The following is a 20,758-nucleotide window of genomic DNA, read 5'->3' as shown; positions in this document are numbered from 1 at the left end:
TCTCCATTCACCCATGAAACCTCGCTCTCGCTGAGCGACTCTGCGCACTCTGTCTGTCCCTTGCATTCTGACAGATGCCCTATCCCCAGTAAAGCCTCATCACTCTGCTCTCTGTCTCATACCTGAACTCTTTGTTGTGTGAAGACAAGAACCCCACGGCTTCCACGGCCTTCCCTCTGGAGCAGGTGCTAATGTATTTCCAAAACAGGATTCATAAAACAGAATGAAGACCCAGCACAACAGGTGAGGGATTTCTGCAATCTGGGAAAGATGAATAAAGATAATAAGCACTGAATGGGGACGATGTCTTGAGCTACGCTTGAATATGAGGAGCTGGGACCATAAGCCTTAGTGTCAACATTAGTGTCTAAGCCACCAGAAGTTGAACCATTAGGAACTGTGTCCTGCATCAGCAAGCAGCCATTCTTAACCACTATTGTGAGTTTCACATTCCTTTGAAATACTCTACCCACAGGGAAAATATGTCTAGACATCTGATTTTGCAAATAACCTTAAGCAGCTTATGGGTCACTCCTCCTCCCATATGAGAAAGTAACACTGCTCTATGTGATGGCCTTGGAGAAAATGACCTGAATGGTTTAGTCTAACTCACATGAAAGATTTTTTCCCATCTGGAGTAAAATAGAAGCTCTACTGTAACCTTGTTCTGCAGCAATGAAAGCCTAGTCAGCAAAGTCTCAGCAGATAATTTTTAGTTCAGAGTCTCCGTGAAATGATTCCAAATGTAAAACAACTCTCAGATAGGATAGTCAGTCATTTGCTTTTTTCATTATCCTAATGTCTTTTGGTTGTGAAAAATAAAATAGTCATGTTAACAGAAATGCACACACTAGATATAGATAGATACAGGCTCTGGGGAGAAGCAGTATATGGTAATAGATTATAAAGCATGCTCTGGAAACAGGAGATATTTTTATTTGGTGCTTTCCTCATTTGTCAGGTAAAATCTTTGCAATTTTGGAGAATTCTGATAAAATAAAGATATGCTATTTTAAACTTAAAATGAAAATACATGTTGTCCAAATGGAAGCAATATTCTCCTGGTTATCTTCTCACTAGTTTTCAAGTTTATCTGGCCAGATGTGCTATTTAGAAATTGTTTATTGGGGAGGGGGTGGTACTATGATCTGAGCAGTGAGCCAGGATCTTTGCTCATATTGCCTCTGAACCTCAATTTTCTCAATTGTGCAGTGACAATGATACTGTAGTCCTACAGTTTTGAGGGATGGAGAAACCAAAAAAGAAGTCTCATCCCCAGTTTGTTGCTGGTTCAGTTTTGTTTTTTTTTTGTTTTTTTTTTGTTTTTTTTTTTTTTTTTTTTTTACAGGCAGAGTGGATAGTGAGAGAGAAAGGTCTTCCTTTGCTGTTGGTTCACCTTCCAATGGCCGCCGCGGCCAGCGCGCTGAGGTCTCCCATGGGGTGCAGGGCCCAAGCACTTGGGCCATCCTCCACTGCACTCCCTGGCCACAGCAGAGAGCTGGCCTGAAGAGGGACAACCGGGACAGAATCCGGCACCCCGACCGGGACTAGAACCCGGTGTGCCAGCGCCACTAGGCGGAGGATTAGCCTGTTGAGCCGTGGCGCTGGCCCGCTGATTCAGTTTTTCAAGTTGTCTTCCATTCGCTTATCCATTCAGAGGGACATTTGAGGCATATCTGAATTCCATAGCCCCCTATATTCACTGTCATTTCCATTACTTTATTCTAGGAGCTAGAAATAAAACTAAGAATGAGGCAGGGCATACCTGGTGTTTTTTTTCATATTTAGGTAATGTAAAATTAAACAACTTTTTCACTTTGCTAGATCCAAAATCTTTACCCTGGTCTGTAAGCCCATGTGTAATCTGGCCCCAGTGAGTGCCTGGCTAAGGTCCTCCTCTCTGCAGTTCCAACTGCTCTAACTACCTTTGGAGACCCCTTAGGAAGCAAGAGCCTTTTCAGCTTAGATCTTTGGTGGCTTTTCCTTTGATTTCCTGGCATCCTTCAATTTACTGTTCAAATGACACCTTCTCAGATACACTAGAGCCACAGTATACATATGCATCACCTCCTACTCACTCCACATACCTCCTTGTATTTCCTTCATGGAATTTAGGACTGGCATTATATTTTTCCATGTATATTGCCCACCTTTTTCCTCTGAAATGTAATTTGCACGAGAGAAAAGCCCTTGTGTGGGAGTCAGTGATAGCATCTGCTACATACCGCATGTCAATTATGGTCTATTGAATGAATGAATGGGCTTTTGTCACACACTGATAGTACATGAGGAAAACCAGGGATTTAAACTTGTGATTCTGAACTGCGAAATATTTCATAATAGTGAATGATTCTCTAGTAAGAATTAGCAAAATTCTGGGCACCCAGCCAGTTAGATAGTCCAAGTGCTTTACATGCATTAATTTAATTCCCATAGCCCTATGAATTAAAAATTATTATTACTCTCGTTTTATGGATGTAAAAATTGTGTTACAGGGAAGTTAAGGAACTGGCATCAAGCTTCACAAATAGAAGGTTTGAAAGCATGTATTTGGACCAATGTTATTTACAATCAAATGGAATATGCTCGATAAATGTAGCTTTAACCATGTGTCCAGCACTCAGCTGAGTGTCCTGTATGCGTTGTATCATTCTATTCTCACTTCAAAGCCCTGGGCTAAGTGCTGTTTTCATGCTTGTCCTACAGATGGGGAAGCTGCAGCATGAGGAGTTTCAGCAACTTGTCAAAGGTCCTATGACTGCTTAGTGGAATAAAAGGGATTTGAATATGGACCAGTATATTGCTGACATAGATATTATTTAGGCATCATTCATTTCCATATAAGAATATTTGTGCAGTGCTATTGACACACTCAATCCGGGGTTTCTGAAAGCAGGAGTAGGCTCTTCCACTCAAACCATCTACACTGTGTAGAAGAGAGATCTATTATGTGGTGACAGATTTATAATGACTGTGAAACACAGCAACTTAGAGGAATGAATGGGGAGGTAGAAGTTGCATCTAGTTCTCTAAAGAAAGAGTATTAAGAATAGAGTTTGGAAATCTGGTAGTTGAAAAGTCAATTTTGGCTTCTGAAGTGATTTGGCTTCCCAAGTGAACAAGGAAAGAATTATGTGTATTTTTTACCTCACTAGATCTGATTTTGTACTGAACTGAAATAGAATGTATAAGTTTAGCACTATTGTTTTTGAAACATACTCACTAGATTTCTGTTTGTTTGCTTTTTCCCTTCAATCTGAGTGCTTCCTTAGAGACTCAGCCCCATCATTGAAAAAAGCAGTTTATAAGGATCATGTAATGTTGTGGGTACATTTATCTAATATTCAGTTCCATCTCCATAGTTATTAGTCACACATGCAAAACCCATGTATTCACAGTGGGGAAAGCAAAATCCTAGAACTCACACATTGTTACATTAGCTTCAAACACATTGTCCCTCTATGAAAGACTGCCTTACCTTCAGGGATCAAATTAAAAAAAAAAATCCTACAGAGATCAATTGATTCAGCAAAATAAAATGAGTTCATCAAATATTACTGAACTATAATACTGCAGCATTTTCACCAAAATTTTATTATAAGCACTTTTATGTATACACTCTTATGTGATCCTATCTGAGCCTGTATCTGGTGCTCACAATTACCCAAGTTAGTGGGTGCTGTGAGTGTTATTAAGCCACTTTACAGTAGAGGAAATTGAGGTTAATGGAGGTTAAAAAACTTGCTGAAGATCAGGCATCTATTAAACAGCACCAGTTCTTGAACCAAAATCTCTGGACTCTGTTACATACACTTTCTGCTGCTCACATCTCTTCCTTGTCAAAGAACCTGTTAGTGCTGATGTAGATTTTCCTACTACCAGGTCTGTTTCTGGAAAGTAGAATCTCTAAGGCTTAAGATGCTCTTTTACTCCACACTCTTTATCTGTTGTTTCGTTGCTTTTCAGTCCTGCCCACTTTATTTTTTTTTCAGACCTATTGTCATGTTTAATCCCAGTGAGAGTCAAGTTGGGAATTGATAATTTTTTTTTTTTTTACAGAAGATCAGTTTAGTGTACATTAAGTAAAGATTTCAATCGTTTGCACCCCCATAGAAACACAAAGTGAAATATACTGTTTGAGTACTCGTTATAGCATTAAGCCTCAGTGTACAGCACATTAAGGACAGAGATCCTACATGAGGAGTAAGTGCACAGTGACTCCTGTTGTTGACTTTACCAATTGACACTCCTGTTTATGGCATCAGCAATCTCCCTATGCACCAGTCATGAGTTTCCAAGGCTATGGAAGCCCTTTGAGTTCTCCGACTCTTATCTTGTTTAGACAAGGTCATAGTCAAAGTGGAGGTTCTCTCCTCCCTTCAGAGAAAGGCACCTCCCTCTTTGAAGACCTGTTCTTTCCACTGGAATCTCACTCACAGAGATCTTTTTGCCAGAGTGTCTTGGCTTTCCATGCCTGAAATACTCTCATGGGCTTTTCAGCCAGATCCGAGTGCCTTTAGGGCTGATTCTGAGGCCAGAGTGCTATTTAGGACATCCGCCATTCTATGAGTCTGCTGAGTATCTCACTTCCCATGTTGGATCACTCTCCCCTTTATTTATTCTATCGGTTAGTGTTAGCAGATACTAGACTTGTTTATGTGCTCCCTTTGACTCTTAGTCCTTTCATTATGATCAATTGTGAACTGAAATTGATCACTTGGAATAGTGAGATGGCATTGGCACATGCCACCTTGATGGAATTGAATTGGAATCCCCTGGTATGTTTCCAACTCTACTAAATCCAAATGGCCAACAGGCACATGAAAAAATGTTCAAGGTCACTAGCAATCAGGGAAATGCAAATCAAAACCACAATGAGGTTTCACCTCACCCCGGTTAGAATGGCTCACATACAGAAATCTACCAACAACAGATGCTGGCGAGGATGTGGGGAAAAAGGGACACTAACCCACTGTTGGTGGGAATGCAAACTGGTCAAGCCACTATGGAAATCAGTCTGGAGATTCCTCAGAAACCTGAATATAACCCTACCGTTCGACCCAGCCATCCCACTCCTTGGAATTTACCCAAAGGAGTTTAAATTGATAAACAAAAAAGCGGTCTGCACCCTAATGTTTATTGCAGCACAATTCACAATAGCCAAGACCTGGAACCAACCTAAATGCCCATCAATGGTAGACTGGATAAAGAAATTATGGGATATGTATTCTTTAGAATACTATACCGCAGTAAGAAACAACGAAATCCAGTCATTTGCAACAAAATGGAGGAATCTGGAACACATCATGCTGAGTGAAGTAAGCCAGTCCCAAAGGGACAAATACCATATGTTCTCCCTGATCGGTGACAACTGACTGAACACCAAAAAGGAAACCTCCTGAAGTGAAATGGACACTATGAGAAATGGTGACTTGATCAGCATAGCCCTGACTGCTTATGGACAACTTAATACATTATCCCTCATAGTATTTTTTTTTGTCTGTTCTACTTAATATGACTGGTTTAATTCTGTAATTATCACACAGTTATTCTTAAGTGTTGAAAATTAACTGAAATGTGATCCCTGTTAAACATAAGAGTGGGAATAAGAGAGGGAAGAGATGTATAATTTGGGGCATGCTCGGGCTGACTTGCCCCAATTGGTAAAGTCCTGCCCACTTTAAGTCTATGAAAACAGTGAGCATTATTTGTAGAGCAGGACCAACATTATGAGAGTGGTTCAAAAAGTTTATGGAGAATCTAATTAAAAATTAAGGGTTTGGGGGCCAGCGCTGTGGCGCAGCGGGTTAATGCCCTGGCCTGAAGTGCCGACATCCTATATGGGCGCTCGTTCTAGTCCCTGCTGCTCCTCTTCCAATCCAGCTCTCTGCTGTGGCCAAGGAGGGCAGTAGAAGATGGCCCAAGTGCTTGGGCCCCTGCACCCACATAGGAGACCCGGAAGAAGCTCCTGGCGTTGGATCAGCACAGCTCTGGCCGTTGTGGCCATCTGGGGAGTGAACCAGTGGATGGAAGACCTCTCTCTCTGTCTCTACCTCTCTCTGTAACTCTGTCTTTCAAATAAATTAAATTAATCTTTTAAAAAATATAAAGGGTTTTATTGGTGCAAAAACATTTGCAATCCATGCATACAAGGAGCCTTCATAAAGTTCATGTAGATGAATATTATGAAAAAACTACGGATGGATTTCAAAATTCTTTGCACCAAAATAAACTTGTCTTTAATTCCATTTTCCATGAACTTTTTCAAGTTATCCTGTATATGATTTTCAGCTTTTTCAAACAACCTGTATTCTGTTTCTTCTAGAATCTCCTACCATATTCTCTTTGCATCCATTATGCCAGGAGCAAGTGGGGCTGGCATTTCACAGTGATTCTTTTTTTAAAAAAAGATTTTATATTTATTTGAAAGCCAGAGTTACAGAGAGAGAGGGAGAGACATAGAGAAGGAGATCTTCCATAGACTGGCTCACTCCCTAAATGTCTGCAATGGCCAGCCCTGGGCCAGACCGAATCCATGAGCCTCCTCTGGGTCTCCCACATGTGTGGCAGGCGTCCGGGTACTTGGCCCAACTTCTGCTGCTTTTCTCAGGCCATTAGCAGGGAGCTGGATTGGAAGTAGGGCAGCCAGGATAGGAGCTGATGCCCATTTGGGATTCTGATGTTGCAGGCAGTGGCTTTACCGACAATGCTAGCCCCTCACAGAGGCTTTTGTTTCTCTTCTCAGTGTTTATGTGCTCTGGGGTCCAGCAGAAATTTTGTTTCTCAGATTCATTGTTTGCACACTGACCCACTTTTATTGTTTCTTCCACATCTTGACATACTTGCAAAATTTATCAAACATAAGTGTTTAATAGGGAGTGGATTTGACAGATAGGTGGGCCAGGTGATCATGCATGATGTGGAACCACCATTGGTTTAAGAGATAAGTGATTCAATATGATGTCAACCAGCTCACCCCAGCACAGAGAAATTGAGGGAGGTGCAGCCAGGGCAGTACTGGCTACTTGTTCTTCCTGAACATGAAAGGCCACTTGCCGTCCTGCTAAATCTCTCTGGCTAGTGCAAAAGCAGTAATTACTTAACTTTCATCTGAGTAAAACGAATGCAATTTGCTTACAGGTGCTTGTCCTGCACAATGGTAGTTGAATCTATTTGAATAATTGAGCTTTCCAAAGAGAAGCAAAACATAATGGTGCTGATGTATAAAACAAATAAACTGTAGCAGACTGTCTTTTTCTTGTAGATATATGGGTTTGGCCTGTTCAGGACACAAGGTCAGGATGCTGCTCCTGTGCCACGCTCTGGCTGTAGCTGTTGTCCAGGTCTTTACCTTCTCAGAACATGGGGTGTTTGCCAAGAACATCAACTTCTATAATGTGAGGCCTCCTGTTGACCGTAAGTAGTGCCTGCCATCCTCCTTCATGGCTGTGGGACCAGGTGTCCATCTGAACGTCCCTTTCCTGTTTATTGTAGCTTTGCCTTTTTCTAGAATGTTTGGTTTATGCCAAGAATAAAACCGACAGTGTTTATTACCTCTGTGGGTATAGGTCTGGAGAAAGAAATCTTTTTGGTTTCCTGGTAAAGTTTTAAAGGAGTTCTTGTTTTAAAGAAAACTCTTTTGAGCACTACTGCTAATCATGGCTTCAACAGAGGATCTTCAGTGATCTTCGTTGATCTCTTTGTCAAAGAAGGGCATCAGCTGTAGGAGTTTTCTACATTAAATGATACACTCAGTCTTTCCAATGGGCATTGATATCTTTGAAAACAGATGATTATCTTTAATGTGGAGAGAAATATTACCTGGATTTTCATGATTATTATGTATAATCATCATTACCAAAAGTTATATAAAACTCTACTTTGTCACTAATAGTTTAGAAACAGACAAATATTAATGAATATTGTCTACAAGATAATATATATTAGCACAATTTATATACATTTTGAGTACTTCAAAATGTCATGGACAAGCAGAATTAGAAAGATAAGTTATTTTGGTACAAAAATTTTTGAAATTCATGCATATAGATTTTTCATAATCTGCATTTCCATGAACTTTTAAGAGACTCCTTGTATGAATGGATTTCAATTTGTTTTGCACCAAAAGAAATTTACCTTTTAATTCTGTTTGTCCACACATTCTTTAAAATATCTTCATGTGTTTATATGCATTTATCATAACCCCTTCTTTGTTTTCAGACAAGTAAAACTTCTCTCATATGCTTTATTAGAAAGAGATTCTTATAAGTAAAAAGTTATTTGGTATGCTTGTGAATGCCTGTAGTTCCCACAGGTGAAATAGTATAAGAATCATGAAAAAAGTTTTTTTTTTTTTTTTGACAGGCAGAGTTAGACAGTGAGAGAGAGAGAGAGATAAAGGTCTTCCTTTTTCCATTGGTTCATCCCCCAAGTGGCCACTAAGGCCGGTGCATTGCAGCCAGCACACTGTGCCAATTCGAAGCCAGGAGCCAGGTGCTTCCTCCTGGTCTCCCATGCAGGTGCAGGCCCAAGGACCTGGGCCATCCTCCACTGCACTCCCAGACCACAGCAGAGAGCTGGACTGGAAGAGAAGTAACCGGGACAGAATCTGACACCCCAACCGGGACTAGAACCGGGGTGCCAGCACTGCAGGTGGAGGATTAGCCTAGTGAGCCACGGTGCTGGCCGAAAAAAGGTTTTAAAACTACATTTCTGGCTGGCGCCGCGGCTCACTAGGCTAATCCTCCTCCTTGCGGCGCTGGCACACCGGGTTCTAGTCCTGGTCGGGGCACCGGATTCTGTCCCGGTTGCCCCTCTTCCAGGCCAGCTCTCTACTATGGCCAGGGAGTGCAGTGGAGGATGGCCCAAGTGCTTGGGCCCTGCACCCCATGGGAGACCAGGAGAAGCACCTGGCTCCTGGCTCCTGCCATTGGATCAGCGCAGTGCGCCAGCCACAGTGCGCCGGCCACAGCGGCCATTGGAGGGTGAACCAACGGCAAAGGAAGACCTTTCTCTCTGTCTCTCTCTCTCACTGTCCACTCTGCCTGTCAAAAAAAACAAAACAAAACAACAACAAAAACAAAACAAAACAACCCAAAAAACAAAACACACTACATTTCCCCAAATATCTTCTCCAGAGGTTCAGTAGATGGGAGACTGAAAGAGGGAATAGCTCTTCTCTTCTTCCTCCCACCTTCACTTCTTTTTTTAAAAAAATGATTTATTTTATTTATTTGAAAGACAGAGTTACAGAGAGAGGTAGAGACAGAGACAGAGAAAGGTCTTCCATCTGCTGGTTCACTCCCCAGTTGGCCACAATGGCCCGAGCTGTGCCGATCTGAAGCCAGGAGTCAGGAGCTTCCTCAGAGTCTTCCACGCGGGTGCAGGGGTCCAAGGAGTTGAGCCACCTTCTACTGCTTCCCCAGGCCATAGCTGAGAGCTGGATGGGAAATAGAGCGTCCAGGACCAGAGTTAGTGCCCATATGGGATGCTGGCACTGCAGACCAGGGCTTTAACCCACTGTGCACTGCGCCGGCCCCATCCCCACCTTCTTCTTCGTAAAATTTTCTTGATACACAGCTGAGGGTGAGACCTGGCCGACCCCTGACCTTTGACCATTGTGACCATTGTGACATTTGAGGAGTGAGCTGGTAATGGAAACTATTTTTCTGTACCTCTCAGATAATAAATAAAATTTTAAAAAGAAAAAACTCATATGCAAGTTAAACAACATTTCATTGAAAAGCTTTTACAATTCATTTTTTTTCGGTTGGATAATGATCTTAGTATAGATTTCCTGGAATTAGAATTACTCAGTCAAAAATGTTGTGCCAATTTAGACTTTTTAACTGTTAACCTGGCAGCACTGACTCAATATTTTCAAACTGATTAATGAAGTCATTTTATAAACTTACCTAACTAGTGTACTTCTCTGCATAGGAAAAACTGAAATATATTCAATGATATTTAGTTTCATGCCCTCTGAATCTCAGTTGTTGATATTTTCCTCATTTATGCAGTTAATACATATCATGCCTTGTATCTGACATACCCCCTATTTCCTCATTTGCACCCCAGCTTCTGGTTTTGTGCTAACATGGTTTGAATTTCACTGTCATGTTTGTCTGTTTCACTCCCATAAATTGGGAGGTTTACGTAGAGCCCTATAACCTAGTCTTTACAGATATGTCAAAGTATTTTATTTTTTCTTCTTGCCCATTAAAATAACAAGATAGAAGTCAAAAAAAAAAAAGAAAGAAAAAGAAAAGATAAAAAGAAACATACAAGTTGCTCTCAATCCAGGCTGTGCTGCCAGCAATCCAGAATTTTTCTTTTCTATGATACTCTGGCCTGAGTTTTTGGGCTTAATAATTACTGTCATTTTTCTACTTGTATTAAATGTTAATTCCTGGTCCAGATTTAATGTTGTGATCATTGGTGTACATTAGAGGGGATTACTTGTTAAATGTTAAATGTAGCTGCAATGGAAGTGCATGGGGGTGGGAACCAGCATGATTTGATGTGCCAGGGACTCCATTAGTTATTTTACTCACAATTTCCCATCACTATACCTCTGCGAGTTGGGGACATCTGCATCATTATTAGAAATACTGTTTTATCTTAGAAGTTAAAAATCACACACAAATTAGTGGTAAAGACAGAATTCAAACTCAGGTTAATCCTGACCTTAGTTATTTTTGGAGATGACATACAGATCAAATTATGGGTTCCAATACCTCTGACACCCTTGTCCATCCTTTCAACCCTTGCTTATCCCCAATTTGTAGTAAAATAATGCCTAATTTTTCAAAGTGGCTTGTGGAATCATTTTCATTGTGTCATCATGAAAATTCATAGAAAAACTACTTAAAGGCAAGGGAATAAAAGAAGTGCCCAAAAGCTTGATGGGAAGGTTTAGCTCTCTAGAAACAGAAATTCTAAAGCCAGTGGTTCGTAAGTTCACCTAGTTTATGTTCTTAATTTTGTACCATATTTGATGTTTGAAATTTTTGTCTCTTTTAAACTTCCTTTTCTACTTTGCATTTTTCTCTAAAGCTACACCGTTTCCAAACAGCTTCAAGTGTTTTACCTGTGAAAATGCAGGAGATAATTATAACTGCAATAGATGGGCAGAAGACAAATGGTGTCCACAAAGTAAGTGTGCTAAGCTTGAAGACTTCTAATTTCATGTGATCTAAGTCTGTCTTGACTTGTGCAGAACAGAGACATATTATGTAATGGACTAGCATGCCAATAGGCTGTTGATGTTCTACAGGACTCAGAGATTTCTTCCAAGGGAATATCTGACATCAGATTACACTGATGTGTCACTTAACCATGGACATGCATCTTAAGAAATGCATCATTAAACAATATTTTTGTTGCACGACCATTATAACCTGTACTAATACAAACCTAGATGATGTAGCCTACTACACATTTAGACCATGTGGTACAGTCTTTGACTTCTGGACTGCTCACCTGCACAGCTGTTATTGTGCTGAACACTGTTGGCAACTCTAAAATATGGTAAGTATTTGTTTATGTAAACATGGAAAAGGTGCAGTAAAAATACAACGTGAAAGATAAAAAATGGCACTCTTGTATAGGACACTTACCATGAATACAGTTTGCAAGACTGGAAGTTGCTGTGGGTGAGTGAGTGAGTGAGTGAATGGAGAGTGTATGTGAAGGCCTAGGATATTACTGAACATCGCTACTGACTTTATAAATACTCTACACGTAGGCTAACTTTATAAAAACAGTTATTGTCATCAATTAATGAATTAATCTCAGCTGACAATATTTCTGTATTGTAAATATAACTTTTTAAACTTTTTGACTTGTAATATTTAACTTAAAATATAAGCATACTGTACAGTCATACAAAATATTTTTCTTTATATCCTTATGCTATATTGTGGGGAGCAACTCGGACTAGACTAAGTTACTGGAATTAAGACTTATTCTATGCATCTGCTCTCCCACAATATGGCGCTGGGAGAGGAGTAAACAACTTCTACACAGCTGCCTCTCGCCAATTTGACTGAGCTGCAGGAGCTGATCCTGCTCCTGATTGGAGGAGAGCAGTGTGCTCGGCGTGTGGGTAGCAGAGTTGGGATTGGTGGAAGAGGACTATAAAGGAGGAGAGAGACAACATGCACCAGGAACATCTAAGGGGAACATCCGGATAACATCTGAGCAGCCCCCGAGAGAGCTGGCCGGCGGTGTGCCGCTCCCCCGCGGAAGTGGGGAAAGTGGCAGGGGGAACCGCCCTTCCACGGAGGTGGAAGGGACGGTAGCCAACCCGGGAAGAACCAGCAGCAAACCCGGGGAGGGCCGAGCAGACAGAAGAACAGCGCAGGGTCCTGTGTCGTTCCTCTGCGAATGGGGGAGCGATACTATATGTTTTTTCTTATTTTTTAAATTTTATATTGTGTATTTTAAGCTTTTTTTAAACAAAAATCTAAGATATAAACACAATTTAAGCTAGGCCTACAGAGGGTCAAAATCATCCCCATCACTCTCTCCACTTCTGCATCTAGTTCCATGGGAGGGTCTTTAGAGCAATACCACACATGGAGCTGTTATCCCTCTGATAATAACACCTGCTTCTGAACACTTCCTGAAGGACCTGACTAAATGATTTCTTGAGGAGAAGTCACTCTTTTTTGAAGCATGTCCTTGGTACTTTTCTTGGTTTACTTCTTTTTTCATCCTGGATTTTCTTTTAAGCAGATAATGCACCAACAGCATTCCTCTCTATTAGTAAAAACGTTTTGATGCTGGGGTCCATGATTTCAAACTTTTTTTTGTCTTCTCATTTCTCTTTTATGTTTATTAAATAAAAGTTAAAAAAAATAATTTCCAAAGTACAACTTTTGGATTACAGTGACTTTTTCCCCCATAACTTCCCTCCCTCCCACAACTCTCCCATCTCCTGCTCCCTCTCCTATTCCATTCACATCAAGATTCATTTTCAATTCTCTTTATATACAGAAGATCAATTTAGTATATACTAAGTAAAGATTTCAACAGTTTGCACCCACACAGAAATACAAAGTGTAAAGTACTCTTTGAGTACTAGTTATAGCATTAATTTACATTGAACAACACATTAAGGACAGAAATCCTACATGGGGAGTAAGTGCACAGTGACTCCTGTTGTTGATTTAACAATTGACACTCTTGTTTATGGCGTCAGTAATCACCCTAGGCTCTTGTCATGAGTTGCCAAGGCTGAGTTCGCCAACTCCGATCTTATTCAGACAAGGTCATAGTGAAAGTGGAAGTTCTCTCCTCCCTTCAGAGAAAGGTACCTCCTTCTTTGATGGCTTGTTCTTTCTGCTGGGATCTCACTTGCAGAGATCTTTCATTTAGGTGGTTTTGTTTGTTTGTTTGTTTGTTTTTGTTTTTGTTTTGCCAGAGTGTCTTGGCTTTCCGTGCCTAAAATACTCTCATGTTCTCTTCAGCCAGATCCAAGTGCCTTAAGGGCTGATTCTGAGGCCAGAGTGCTGTTTAGGACATCTGCCATTCTATGGGTCTGCTGGGTATCCTGATTCCCATGTTGGATCATTCTCTCCCTTTTTAATTCTATCAGTTAGTATTAGCAGACACTAGTCATGTTTATGTGATCCCTTTGACTCTTAATCCTATCATTATGATCAATTGTGAACTGAAGCTGATCATTTTGACTAGTGAGATGGCATTGGTACATGCCACCTTGATGGGATTGATTGGAATCCCCTGGCACGTTTCTAACTCTACTGTTTGGGGCAAGTCCAATTGAGCATGTGCCAAACTGTGCATCTCCTCCCTTTCTTATTCCCACTCTTATATTTAACAGGGATCACTTTTCAATTAAATTTGAACATCTAAGAATAATTGTGTGTTAATTAAAGAGTTCAACCAATAGTATTAAGTAGAACAAAAAAATACTAAAAGGGATAAAGTATTAAGTTGTTCATCGACAGTCAGGACAAGGGCTGATTGAGTCACTGTTTCTCATAGCGTCCATTTCACTTCAACAGGTTTCCTTTTTGGTGCTCAGTTAGTTGTCACCGATCAGGAAGAACATATGATATTTGTCCCTTTGGCACTGGCTTATTTCACTCAGCATGATGTTTTCCAGATTCCTCCATCTTGTTGCAAATGACTGGATTTCATTGTTTTTGACTGCTGTATAGTATTCTATAGAGTACATGTCCCATAATTTCTTTATCCAGTCTACTGTTGATGGGCATTTGGGTTGGTTCCAGGTCTTAGCTATTGTGAATTGAGCTGCAATAAACATTAATGTGCACACAGCTTCTTTATTTGCCAATTTAATTTCCTTTGGGTAAATCCCAAGGAGCGGGATGGCTGGGTCATGTGGTAGGGCTATATTCAGGTTTCTGAGTAATCCACTCAACATGGGTTAAAGATCTAAATCTATGACCTGACACCATCAAATTATTAGAGAACATCGGAGAAACCCTGAAAGATATAGGCACAGTCAAAGACTTCTTGGAAAAGACCCCAGAGGCACAGGCAGTCAAAGCCAAAATTAACAATTGGGATTACATCAAATTGAGAAGTTTCTGTACTGCAGAAGAAACAGTCAGGAAAATGAAGAGGCAACCAACAGAATGGGAATAAATATTTGCAAACTATGCAACAGATAAAGGGTTGATAACCAGAATCTACAAAGAGATCAAGAAACTCCACAACAACAAAACAAACAGCCCACTTAAGAGATGGGCCAAGGACCTCAATAGACATTTTTCAGAAGAAGAAATCCAAATGGCCAACAGACACATGAAAAAGCGTTCAGGATCACTAGCCATCAGGGAAATGCAAATCAAAACTACAATGAGGTTTCACCTCACCCAGGTTAGAATGGCTCACATTCAGAAATCTACCAACAACAGATGCTGGCGAGGATGTGGGGAAAAAGGGACACTAACCCAGTTGGTGGGAATGTAAACTGGTTAAGCCACTATGGAAGTCAGTCTGGAGATTCCTCAGAAACCTGAATATAACCTTCGCATAGAACCCAGCCTTCCCACTCTTTGGAATTTACTCAAAGGAAATTAAATTGGCAAATAAAAGAGCTGATTTCAAACTTTTTAAGGAGCTAGTTTAGGTATGCAATTCTTCTGCTAAACCCATATCTGAGTTTTCTTGGGGATCCTTTTTTTTCTCTCTATCTATTATAGTTTCTTTTCCTCTGGTCTCTTCTTTACCTATATGTTCACTAGGTAATGAGAACTTTTCAGCTCCCTTATAATCTTATGCGACCACCATTGTATATGTAGTTTATTGTTCACCAAACATTGGTATGTAATGCATGACTGTGTACTGAGAGAACTTGGAACCTGGTGGCACAGCCTCTATTTGCAGCTATGTGCACCTTCAAGAAGAATTTCTTAAACGATATTTTCCAGAGAGGACAGATAGACTACAATGGTGACTAAGCATTCCAAGAATTTTATAAATGCTTAATAATACCTCTAAAAAAGTCATACTTGCTGGCTTAATGCAGAGAAGTCTTCTGTACTTTTGAGACTGATGCTTAGGATGTATATTCATTCATTCAGCAAACATTTGAATCTCTTTTTAGTCTATGTAATTCCATGCTGTACCCCCAATGCCTAATCCAGTGCCCGACCCAGATTAGGTACTTGGTAAATATTTATTGCCTGAATGGATGCCTTTGATTAGGTTGTAAATGAAATCTCTGAGAGGTATATATTAAAACTAAGATCTGGGGAGAATAGTTAGCCTAGTTGTTATGATGCTGGTTAGGATTCCTGTGCCCTACATTGGAGTACCTATGTTCAACACCTGGCTCTGGATTTGGCTCCTGGGTATATCTTCCTGCTAAAGTAGACCCTGGGAGGCAGCAGTCATGACTGGTAATTGGGTTCCTGCCATTCAAACACCTGAATTGCATTCCTGACTTTTGGCTTTAGCCTGGTCCAACCCCAGATGTTGTGGACATTTGGAAAGTGATTCATCAGATGGGATACTTGTGTTTGCCAAATAAATAAATAGATAGGTAATAGGTAGGTAGGTAGGTAGATAGATAGATAGATAGATAGATAAAGTAACACTTGAATGACAAAAATAAGCCAGCCATGTGGAAATCTATCGGCAGAGCATGCCAGGAAGAGAGGACAGTAAGTGCAAAGGCTTCAAAGGACAAGAGTAGGCTTGACTTCCTACTTGATAGCTGAGGCTTAGTGGGAGATGGAGAAAGGATCAGAGGAGACAAGAACCAGGGAATGCAGAATCTTGCATTTCTCATAAGGAATTTGGATTTCATCATTAAGTATGATGGAGGATAACAGAGTTTAAAGCTAGGGAGGTTTGGACTAGTTTGGTAGGGACAGAAGTAGCAGGAAGTTGAATGGTTTAATACAAAGAAACTTAAAAAAAAAGAAACTTGAAAGTAAATCAGAGAGACTGTGCTGATGGAAGACTTGGAATTGAAAAACTCTTAGAACTATAAGGAGATCTGGCTGTTTAGATTTTAGGTAGTACTTTTTTTAAGCTTTCATATGTAAAAGGCTGAGAAAACATTTAAACAAACAACCCCAAAACTCTTCCTGAATTAAAGATTACTAGTTTTGGTCTAGTACTAGACCTTGAATGTTTCAGAAATTTCTATTCCACATCAGTTATAGCACTGGAATAGCCTTACCAGATAAAGCCAATGAGTGGAGGCAATAAAGGCTGCAAACTGGAGACTTCTGGGACTGAGAATCATATGGAGTAAATTAACACAAATGGCTGTGACATCTATATGAATGGTACTTTCCATTATTTGTTAAGAATAATTAATTACCAAGATACTGTTCTTTAGGTTCTTTTACACTTCTGTAGGGTGATTGCCCTTAAGTCATGCTTGTGCCTGTGAGTACATGTGCATGTGTGACTGTGTGCATTTGAGGAATTCATTTCTACATTTCTCACAGAGATTTAGTTTTTCCAAAGCTTTCAAGGTTAGTTGATCCCTCTATTTATGAACATATTTCAGAGGGTGGGTATTATTCTTCAGCAATATACTTTAAATTCCCCCTGAAAATTCAGTGGTAAGGGATAGAACAGGCATAGAATAGGCATTGATGAGTGACCTCTTAAGCCTTCTCTTTATGAACTGTGCCATTTTGAATTCGATGAAAGCGGTTCCCCAGCAGTTCTGTGCATAGCAATATAGTTTGTCATTCACTAACCAGAACCATTTTAACATGCTTGCAAGGAACATGCACAGCTCTTTCTGAGTTTGCTTTTGAAACTTGAGTAAACAGGGGAAACTGTCACTTTATACTACCAAGAAAATGGCAGAGATGGAAAGGATGGAAGAGAGTTAACCCTGCCACGTGCATTCCAGCATGACCCAACAGTGTGTTCTTGATCATATGCATGCTAGTCAAACCCCAAAGATATTAGCCATCTGTGATTGTAACTGAGGGTCTGATTTCTGACTTTTTACTTTGTCATTATTTGTGGAATTGATAGTCAACCATTTTGTGGGGGCAAACAGGCCTGCAGATTTTGTTCTTTGTCATCTTAAGTTTCCTTTTCTCCTTAGAGCTTCAATTCTGTGGTCTGTCAGTGTTGTCAAAAGAGGTTTCCAATGTAACAGGATACAACAAGAATGACATTTCCTGTTTTATTTTCCGTGGCTTTTGTGCTGACATGTTGAGGCTGCTTTGGCCTATTGTCATATTCTCTATGAACATTTACAGCTGCCAATTTTCAATTCTTTGTTTGGAGTATAGATCAAAAGGCCTTCTCCCAAACATTTAACCATCACTTTACTTCTGAACCCAGAAGTCAGAGGCAGAGAGACATAGAGGGAACTCCCATATATGCTGCTCACAATGGCTAGGGCTGAGTCAGGCTGCATCTGGGAGCCAGGAACTCAAACCAAGGCTCTTGTACAGGTGGCAGACACCTAATTATTTGTGCCATCATCACTGCCTCTGAGGGTTTGCATTAGAAAGAAGGTGGAGTCTGGAGCCAGAGGCATGAATTGAACTGTGATATGGGGTTCCGGTGTCCCAGCTGCTGTCTTAACCACTAGGTCAAACACCGAACCCAGCAGATTGGTATCCTTGTAGAGCACTCTACTGCATTGTCTAGTTTAATATTGTCTAGTTTAATATCAACTAAATGGAGAGGCACTGTTGTCTAGTTAAGAATCTAAATCCTAGAAAACTGCTTCAGTCAGGATTTTAGCTTCTCCCAATTTCTAATTTTGGCAGTAGAAAATGTGCCTAGGTCTCTATCTGTAAAATGAGATGTCAGTATGACTCACTTTAAGGCTATGGTAAAGGTTGAATGAGAATATAGAAGTAAGCCCAATCTTCTCAACTTCAGTCCGGTTGTTTCCTTATGCAGTGACATTGCTGCTGTGGTTAAACTAAGAAGAATTTCACTGGCCTGAAATACCTATCGAAGAAAATGAAATTAAAAGTTTATTTTTGGTGAACAGGTTTTGAGATCCTAGGTGTTGGCATTGTGGCACGTTGGGTTAAACCTTCACCTGGGATGCTGGCACCCCATATGGGTGCTGGTTGGAGTCCTGGCTGCTCCACTTCCAGTCCAGCTCCCTGATAATATGCCTGGGAAAGCAGCAGAAGATGGCCCAAGTGTTGCACCCTTGCCACACAAATGGGATAGAGTTCCAGGCTCCTGGCTTCAATCTGCCCCAGCTCCATTGAGGTCATTTGGGGGTTGAACCAACAGATGGAAGATTCTCATTCTCTCTCTCTCTCTCTCTCTCTCTCTCTTTCTCTCTCTCACCCTTTTTCTCTGTAACTCTGCCTTTCAAATAAATAAATAAATTTAAAAATTTTTCAAGTCCATGAGTAGTTTTTTCATAATACACATTTTTCCGTGAAGTGTCTGAAGACCCTTTTATAGATTCAAAGCAGAATGACCTAGGATATTGAATGAAATTATTTTCCTGAAAGAAACTCAAGTAATAAAATGTGTGTGATTAAAGCTTTGGGGGTAAGTCCATGTAGAAATGAGCTAGCTGAGGCAGGCATTTGGTGAAACAGTTAAGATGCCACTTAGAATGCCTGCATCCCATAATGGAGTGCCTGGTTCTAGTGCCAGTTCCTCTCTGGTTCCTCCAGCTTCCTGCTGATGCACAACCTGGGAATGCAGGGGTGATAGCTCAAGTAATTGGGTCCCTGCCATCCATGTGGAAGACCTGGACTGAGTTCCAGGCTCCTGGCTTTGGCCTACCCCAACACTCTCTCTCTCTTTCTATCCCCCCCCTTTCAAATAAAATGAAAATAATACCAATATTTACCAAAAAAGAACTTTGCTTGCTGTGTTGAGCAAAGGATGGGCTGGAAACAGAGAAGAGTTAAAGAGAAAGAAAAAATGGAAATACAGGGATGAGGAAAATTTCAAATATATTAGTAGCATTTGCAGATGAACAAGAATGAGATAAGAAATGTGAAGCACCTACCTTTCACTCTAGTTTGCCACATTGCCCCGTAGTATATAATGTTGGGGGCCAGCATGTGGCATAGCAGGTAAAGCTGCCGTGTGTGACACTGACATCCCATATGGGTGTCAATTCAAGTTTTGGCTGTTCCATTCCCATCCAGCAGAGGATGGCCCAAGTCCTTGGTTCCCTGTACCCAAGTTGGAGACCTTGAAGAAACTCCTGGTCCTGGTTTTGGCTCTAGCCATTGTGTCCATTTGAGTGAATCAACAGAAAGAAGATCTCTTTCTGTAACTCTGCCTTTCAAATAAATAAAATACATCTTTTTTTTTTTAAGAAATAAATGTTGGATAATAGCAACAAGTACATAATCTGGCTATTGCATTTTACACTCACAATTTTCACTTTATTTTAGAGGGAGAGAGATAGGTCCGGAAACATAAACATTTTCACATTAAATGAGCAGATCCATGGTTTTTAGAAATTAGTTTATTTGAGGGACAGACTTCCCATCCTCTGACTCACTTCTCAATGGCCAGAGCCGAGCCAGCTGAAGCTGGGAGCCAGGAACTCAATCCATGTCTCCCACCTGGTTGGCAGGAACACAATTATTTAAACCAGCACTGCTGCCTCCCAGGGTCTGTAGTAGCAGGAAGCTAGTTAAACCCAGATACTCTGGCATGGGACATAGGTGGTGTTATAACTGACTTCCTGACTACTATGCCAAACACTGTCCCCAAGACCTCTGTTTTTGATGAGGAGCTTGCACAATTTTTTCTCAGCTTTAGTTGGCACCAAGGGGTGGGTACCTATTCTAAAAGATTGTTCAGGGATCTCTTGCCAACAATGTGGAAAATGACATTGCTTTTTTCTGCATTATTTTCTGTTGCCTAGATACACAGTACTGTTTGACAGTTCACCACTTCACCAGCCATGGAAGAAGTACTTCCATCACCAAGAAATGTGCCTCCAGGAGTGAATGTCACTTTGTTGGCTGTCGCCACAACCGAGATTCTGAACACACGGTGAGGATCATGTGTGTATGTATGAGTGTGCGTGTGTAAAGTTTCTGTGTCAGATGGTAGGTTATAAATTATGAAAGAGGCAGGAAGGATAAGTAATGTGCTGAACATATTTATATTTTGAAGGAAAGATTTAATTACTGTGATCAGATGGAGACCAAAAGGGAGTTGAACATTTTTGTCCTTTACCAAGATATGATGTCCCTAAAAATGAATGATAATCCACAGACTCCAGACCTAAAACCTAGATTCAGGCTCTGAAGCCAGCTCTGGTTGTCTAAAAACA

The 20,758-nt window shown here is 40.6% G+C and overlaps 1 protein-coding gene across 38 annotated transcripts in view; it reads left to right on the top strand.

Moving 5' to 3' along the window:
* Positions 1–20,758, top strand: part of LYPD6B (LY6/PLAUR domain containing 6B) — a 238,395-nt gene that overhangs the window by 215,810 nt on the left and 1,827 nt on the right. For 37 of the 38 annotated variants that reach the window (XM_051848716.3, XM_008258571.5, XM_017342840.4 and 34 more), the window contains 3 exons: positions 7,265–7,416; positions 11,056–11,154; positions 20,345–20,475. In XM_051848716.3, the coding sequence (XP_051704676.3) occupies positions 7,269–7,416; positions 11,056–11,154; positions 20,345–20,475 (378 nt within the window). In that variant the 5' untranslated portion in view covers positions 7,265–7,268. Of the gene's footprint in view, positions 1–7,264; positions 7,417–11,055; positions 11,155–20,344; positions 20,476–20,758 lie in introns of those variants that run through there. The other variant, XM_089329176.1, reaches the window with a different exon arrangement.

This window comes from Oryctolagus cuniculus, chromosome 3 (assembly GCF_051225735.1).
Source record: "Oryctolagus cuniculus isolate XC-2025 breed Fujian yellow rabbit chromosome 3, ASM5122573v1, whole genome shotgun sequence".
NCBI classification, from domain to species: Eukaryota; Metazoa; Chordata; class Mammalia; order Lagomorpha; family Leporidae; genus Oryctolagus; species Oryctolagus cuniculus.
This window is presented reverse-complemented; position numbering and strand designations above follow the sequence as displayed.